This window comes from Mus caroli, chromosome 5 (genome assembly GCF_900094665.2).
Source record: "Mus caroli chromosome 5, CAROLI_EIJ_v1.1, whole genome shotgun sequence".
NCBI classification, from domain to species: Eukaryota; Metazoa; Chordata; class Mammalia; order Rodentia; family Muridae; genus Mus; species Mus caroli.
Window position 1 is genome coordinate 86265767 of NC_034574.1, and position 7661 is coordinate 86273427.

Here is a 7661-nt window from a genome sequence, read left to right on the forward strand (position 1 = left end):
CTACACTTGTTCTCCTGTCCCAGTACATGGATGACCCTCAGTGTCCAGCAGAGGCATCCTCCCTCCCTGGCCCTGAGTGCCCACACTGCTAGTCCACCTACTCCTCACCAAACCATGCTTGATGACACTGGCCCTTTAACTGACAGACTGCTACTTTCACCGCTGGTTGTAGAGAAGTGCTTTTTTTTTTTTTTCCGCTTTAAGAATCAATTTGAACCTGAACCTTTCTTTTTTCTCTTCTGTAGCTTCTTCTTTATGTAGCCATCCCGTTGACAAGCCCTACTCTCTCTTAATGGACAGCATTAGAAGAGCGGGAGCTGTCTGTCCACTCGAGTTGGGGAAGAGTTACCTCATCTCCACCATCGCCTCCCATTCTTTAAAGTCTGGGTCAAATATTGCACTGCTGTTTGTAAATGTCAATGTCTGTTTACAAACCACCACCCTCAGTGGCTACCGAAGTGACTTCAACTACCAAAAATAGTAACGATATATTAATGAAAAGAGTGGAATAGAAAACTTAGGCCCAAACCCCGGGATTTGGGGTTGGAATCCTGTGGCTTAGCTGCCAATTTCTTGAACCTCCTGATCTAAGACCTTAAGGACCGAGGAGAGCCTGTGCCTCACTTGAGGTTGTCATCATCTGTGGGGCAAACGTAGCCCATGGTATTCCTGGTCTCGATCCTATGGGCAACTCTCACCAACCCATCAGGATCCTCAGCTATCAGCAGGTCATCAGAGTGGGCCAGCCCTTGCTGCCTTCTGTTGGTTTTGTGGGTTGTTCTGGCGTGGGATTAAAAAAAAAATGCTATTGCATGCACAGAGGTGGCTGCAGTTTTCCCTCCGGAACGTCCTATTGATACGGTGTTTTTATTTTTCAGCTGACCATCTGCCTCTTGAGAGAAAGAAGTGGGCATCCTACCTTTAAATTCAGGAACCAATTTTTTTTTTTATTTGACTCTGTTACCTGCATCCCTTACAGAAGTTGTTTGGGGAGGGGGTTCTGCTCGTTTGGGGGGCGGGGAATTCCAACTAGCCACTCCTGCATTTTGTATTTGTTATTCAAACTTTTGGTGTCAAAAATCATGGCAATCCTAAGTTCACTTCAGGGGAGAATTCTGTTTAATATGTTCTTCTCTTAGATGCAATTTTAAAGTGCCCCTTTTTGTTACTAGAGTTTTGATCTACAAGTCTTAATTATGTTTGAATTGTGCCAGTGTTGGGTAAATGACTTTTCTGCCTTTGGGGCTCAATTTATATTTAAAGATATCTTAAAATCCTGTCTGGCCCATCCCTGCCTTTGAATTTGTTGTGAAGCTCTGCTTTACCTCCTATCCATTTTTTCTTTTCTTTTTTAAACCACAAAACAAACACCAAACTGTACACACCCTTCCCAGGTCACTGCTGTGTTAACAAAGGTTCAGTTCATACCTTCTCAGAGGGACTCAAACAGGGCTTTCTCCACAGTTTCTGCAAAAGGCCTGCTAGGAGTCAAAGCATTTGCATCAGAAAACTTAGAACCCACCCACATCCAGAAACACTTGTGCCAGCTGAGTTAGCTTGTGCTTTCTAATGCTGACCCGGGTCTATGCCGAGTCAGGACACTTAAAATAATATTCACCTCTCAGGCAAAAGACACCTTCTAGATCCCTATCAATCTAACCCAACTATCCAAATTCCCATCAGCAAAGAATGGTTGAAGTTCCCTTCTAAATTCACTACTTGTCTATAGCGTTGTTTGCATCTTTCATCTCCATGGGAGGTGCGAGTTGCATTTGGTCAGAAGCCTTTGGGGCGGTGCCCTCTGTGAGAAAGGTGCAGTGCTTCTGTCGGCCAGTGAAGATACAATAGTTCTTATTCTCAGGAAGAGGCCCCTTAGAGCAACTGGATGAGTTTGTTAGCAAGCAGCTTGTCACTAGAAAGTATTTCTAAGTGTAAGTAAAGGCAGTTTCACTGGAGCTACTAAGCTGCCCAAATGCCCCTTCACCGTACGCAATGGCTGAAACTCAGTGCTGTGACTAATGGACGGGGCGTGGGTACCAACTCTGATGCTAGCATATATCGGTGCTATGTTAAACATGAGGTCATGTTGAAACCACTAAGTATAATTTACTTCATTTTTAAGTTAAAATCATTTAATATCAATTTTATACTATCATTTCACTTGTTTCAAAATGCATTTTGTTTCAGGTGATAGTTGAGTAATGCTTAAAAATCAGGTCAGGTGGCAGGATTTTGCCTAAGGAGAGTGTGTAGTTTCATTGTTCTTCTCTTCATACTAAGATTGAGGTGAGAAGTGAGGGGGTTCCAAGCAAGCTAGCTTCCATTCAGTGACCATAGAGAACCTTGCTGTGGACATCACTGGCCAAGTATCTTGTGTTCTGTCTCTTAAGACTGACTGCCATTGATTTGGCATTTTGCTTCACATGACTCCTTTTCTCAGATGTTGACAAAGTCGTGGGTCCTCAGGGCCTCCTGTGGAATTATGCCGAGGACCATCACCAGCAATAAGAAGTGCACTGGCTTACCCTCATCTACACTGTGGGAAAGACTTGAGCCACAGAAAGAACCTGTTGCTGTAGGCAATAGCCTTTTTATTTTTCACCCCAAACTTTAAAAAAATTACTGAGTTTCAAATACTTGCCTATCCAAGTATAGTCTAGCTGTCTACTTGAGACCAGCATAATCCATTATGAAAGAGAAATACATCCTGGATTAGTGTATGCTAAGATGGGTAATTTAAAAAGAAAGTTAAAAAACAACCCCCCACCCCCAGCCCAAACCAAAGCCCATATGTCATTGTCTGACCAAACATCCAAACATTTCACCATCAATGGTACCTTATCATTAACTTTCTTAGTTGTTTTTTTGTTCACCATTGGAAATGACTGCAGGATGTTTCTGGACATCTAAGAAATACACAATTGTGACCGTGTTTAATGATCTACCTACACAAAGCTTTGCAGATAGCCATCCTTCTGCCATGGAGACCAACAGGGCACTGTCTCTTCAAAGATCCTTGTGCTTGAAATCTTATAGTGATACCTAGTCCTTATGTCTCTTCCTGTCAGTAGCTAGCAAGCAACTGTCAATACCCACGCCAGTGAAAGGGATAGATGTATGGTCATTGGAGCCTAAGTGCCCATTCTCCCTCTCCAGTCTCACTGGTAACTCTCTGTATGCAATCTGCTGGATGTCTGCTGCACATCACAGGAGATGCAGAAATCCCATGTCTGTTTCACGGTCGCTGGAGCCTTTCAGTCTGCCTTGGGAACTTAAGATTGTGGCTCCCAAATGAGTGGAACAGAGGCTATTACCATGAGCTTGTCCCTTTCCCACAAAGCACAACTTAATGTATGAGAGGAATTGAGTAACATTCCATTAAAAGCTGGGCTTCTCGCAGTTTCTCTGCAGAGTTGGAGGGACAGCATTCCCAGCTGTCTGCAGTACTTCCCCTTTCTGGTACTTTATTCTGTGCCACGTGGCCATGAGCATTAGTCACACAGGGGCACACTCTTACCTGTACTTGCCCTCTGTCCCTCCTGAGCACACCAAGTGTGGAACAAAGGGAAATGGTGCTGTGTCTCTTACTCAACTATCGAAGATGAATCCTATTCTGAACACCAACAGGGCCCCATCCTCCCACAAGCTTGTCTCAATGGCTGTTTGCTATTGGAGTTTTCATTCTGGAGTGTCCTCTCAAAGCGAGCTGTTCCCATAAAATGAGCAGCAGGTTTGCTGTGCAGAGAGGAGTTAGCTCTTTTCTTCTGTAGGCTACATGTATCAGTAGGCTGGAACAGTCTGGCATTTGATAGGCTATGAAGGTTATACTGAGTCAAGATAAGAGTTGTTCCTTTTACCCTTAACCCCAAAGCTTCTACAGCAATAAAACATTCTTGGTTACCTTGGTGAAAGAGTAACAGAGCTTGCCGGTCAGTGGTGGCCACTCCTTTAATCCCAGCACTTGGGAGGCAGAGGCAGGCGGATTTCTGAGTTCAAGGCCAGCCTGGTCTAAAAAGTGAGTTCCAGGACAGCCAGGGCTACACAAAGAAACCCCGTCTCGAAAAAACAAAACAACAACAAAAGAGTAACAGAGCTGGCCCAAGCAGTTATCCTTGCCCTACTCCTCCATCGGTATATCCAAAAGGCCACAAAACCAAATCTAACTGGAATAGAAAATTTCCAGTCTAATTCCTTAATGACATTTGTGTTACATGTGCGCACTTCATCTCTCATGTCCTAATGGCTGGTTAAGTCCAACTCAGACCAACAGCAGCAACATTCTGGGCTAGGGCCACCTCCACACCCGCCTCCTTGGTGGGACTATGTACAACTCACTCCGCATGGATATAGATACACACATGGTTCTGGGTTATTTGCCTGAGGTGCTCCTTGCTAACTTCTTAAAGCTCACAAGCTTGCCCCACCTATACCTTAAGTTGCATACAGCTGTAAGCACAAAGGCCAGTGAGATGGCTCAGTGAGTATTCTGGGAGACCTGACTGCTAGCTTGAGACCCCAGTGATGGAAGGAGAAAGCTGACAAACTGATCGCCCTAAGTTGTCCTTTGACCTCCATCCACACAAGCACCTCAGTATACACACATACACACACACACACCACAAAATGGAGTAAAATTGTAACCACAAAGCACACAGATTTATCTGCTTAGTACCAGTCAACCCAGACAGCTGAGTTTCACCACGAGGCTGAAGAGATTTTTTTTAACCCCCCTGGGAACACCACCAGAAAACCAAAGCACTATTTAGTAATGGGTACAAAGACCTCATTAACATAGTTTAAAGGTTCAAGAATTTAGGAGCTTTCAGAAGTTGCGACATGACTTTGAAGATTAACGCCATTTAGAATACATCCTTCAGCCTTCATATGTTATGATCTGAGGGTATTTACCCCTCAGGATGCTGGTGAGAACATTTGGCACAGTACCTTTGCTTTCCCCTGAAATGCATGCTGAAGGAACGTCAACATCTTAACCACCATTTTCTTCTAGAGGTTGGGATGTTTTTTTGGCAGGCAAGCAGTAAAGTGTTTAGCCTATGGGTTCTCATCAGCTTCCCTCAGAGCCAACCGTGGTGTCAGGAGCACTCTAACCAAACCTGACTCTTACCTTTCAGTAGGGATGATATGGACGACTCAGCCCCAGTTCCCCTTCCTCTGGTAGAGAAAGCATCTTGTTCGCCAGTAACCAACTTGCCCAGCTTTCAGAGGATGAAGAGCTTCTCATCTCACTTGTGAATACATCATAGTCCTGTTTTGGTTTTGGTGGATTAGTTACTAAGCCCATCCTTTGAACTTTCTGGAGAACCCAAGAATGATGCACCTTTTAACCACCAGGAGGCAACAACTACCCCAAGGAACTAAGTGAGCAGCAGGAATATTCTTAATGCAGGAATACTCTTCATCGAGGCTCTACAGTGTTCAGTGTTTGCTATTTCAGTCTCAGGCTGGTTTTGAAGAATGCCGAGGGCTCTGGATATTTACTAGGTTTAGCTGAGAGTACAGCAGCTCTTAAGTATTAATTACCACTGACCCAAATCAAGAATCCCCTTTAGGGTCCCATGAAAAGAATACCCCAAACATACTCTGCTTTAAAGTTTTTGTTATTTTTATTCATGTAGGTGCCTTGCTTGCATGTATGTATAGGCCCAGTGAAGCGATGGTACTGTGGTTACTGGAATTGGAATCACAGTTGGTTGTGATACCATGTGGGTGCTGGGAATTGAACCTGGGTCATCCAGCCTCACTCTAGAGATCTCACTACTGCCCAGACTTCCTGGGCTAAAGCAGTCTTCTTGTCTAGTAGCTAGGACCACAGATGCATGCCAGCACCAGTTCACCATGAGCATTAAGGAACCTCAAGATGGAGCAGCTAAAGTCCTCTGCAGTCTGCAGTGTCTGTCTTATAGATTAGGTGTGCATCTAAGTGCATGTGTAGGTTTGTGTGTGTGTGGTGTCCCATTCATATCACACACATTATGAACACATTGAACTGTGAACCCAAAGCTCCCATAATTAATGTCAAGAAAGAAAATGAGGACGTGTGATTTTATAAAAATACATACCTGTGTGAGGCCAATCCTTTGCATACAACCCTTTGTTCATGGCTCTCCCAACCCCCATCCTTGCACACTTAATGCTTACTCCAATTGGATTTTCAAGGTCATAGAAATTAAGCAGTTAAAGTCTTCTACAACTTTCTAAATGTTAGATATTGATCTGAAAATACTCTTGCTGTTAAACTTAAAAATCAACGAGTTAAGAATAAAACTCCTTATCTGTAAGCTGGAGCCTGCCCTCCCTCATAAGCAATCCCAGTTGGTTGTAAGGTCTCTAGCCCACAGGAAGAAAATACTACAAATGTGAAACTTGCAGTCAACACCCTCCATCTTTTTTTAATTTTTTTTTTTCCTTAAGATTCAACATGCATTCTTTTCTGTTTGTTTTTCGAAACAGGGTTTCTCTGTGTAGTCCTGGCTGTCCTGAAACTCACTCTGTACTCAGAAATCTGCCTACCTCTGCCTCCTGAGTGCTGGGATTAAAGGCGTGAGCCACCACTACCCAGCTTCAACATGCATTCTGAATAAAAGCCCTAGAACAAGTAGGACTGTAGGAAACATATTCCAACATAATAAAGGTTATGTATGACAAGCTCATGGCCAATCTCCTAAATGAATAAAACCATTAATAAGCCCCATTAAAATCAGGAATGGGAGAGGACGCCCAACCCCCTCTGTCTAAGCTCGTGCTTAGGCTTCTTGCTGGTTTCCTTAGTTGAAAACAAAGTGTCCAAGAAGTCAGAAACCAAACCTTTTCATCAGCAAAACAAACCAACAAAAATTCCTACAGAAACCAAGGTTAAGGACAACATTTTATTGCTACCAGAGGCTTTATCAGCAGTACATGGTTCTGACTGCAGTGCCTTCAGACTGCAAAGGGAGCTCAGGGTCCAGACGTTGCTCAGAGAGAAACAAGGGAATAACTCCTTATCAAGAAAATCCTAATGGCATAATATGAAACTAGGGTACTGAATTAAATTATAAGTTACAGACTCAAATCAGGGCTGCCCCAGTATCTAGACAGTTGCTTCTACTGATTATAAATGAGCAAGAACAGATCAGTTACAAAAATCTATGTATATTACATACATGTTTCTTTGGTGAGCACCTGGATATATTAACCTTATCAGAAATTCTTTTATATAAATGTCAAAAATGCTTAAAATGTCCTAATTACGTGCCATTTTATTAAGCTTCAAGATAAACAAAAAAAAGGACAATAATAATTTTAAACTAAAAACTGAAATGAGACACAAAAAAAGAGAACTTTTCCTACTGCCACTGATTCATGGGGATAGCTTCAAAGTGCCCTTTTCAAACTAACATGCTTGAACTGTGGATTAAACATGGCTGCCACACAAAAATAATTTACTTACTGAATTACTTTAAAAGAAAAGGTGGGTGGTCCTCGAGTGAAGTCAGAATACATAGATCAACAAGCACACAACTTAGTTAAGTATTCAACCGAGGCAAGAAAAGGCAAGAGGAAAATAAGGACACTGGAACAAGGTTCCTAGCTGTGAGTTTGCAACTTTCCGCTAAACATTGTTTTTTTTTTTTTTTTTTTTTTTTTTTTTTTTTTTTTTT

The 7661-nt window shown here is 42.7% G+C and overlaps 1 protein-coding gene across 6 annotated transcripts in view; it reads left to right on the plus strand.

Moving 5' to 3' along the window:
• Positions 1-3977, plus strand: part of Septin11 (septin 11) — an 86097-nt gene extending 82120 nt beyond the window's left edge. For 3 of the 6 annotated variants that reach the window (XM_029477671.1, XM_029477672.1, XM_021163120.2), the window contains one exon: positions 879-3977. Coding sequence is in view for 2 of the 6 variants with exons in the window: in XM_021163120.2 (XP_021018779.1) it covers positions 879-882 (4 nt within the window). In the remaining 4 variants the exon portion in view is untranslated. Of the gene's footprint in view, positions 1-245 lie in introns of all 6 variants that reach the window. The other 3 variants (XM_029477669.1, XM_029477673.1, XM_021163118.2) reach the window with 2 other exon arrangements.
• The last annotated feature ends 3684 nt before the right edge of the window (positions 3978-7661 follow it).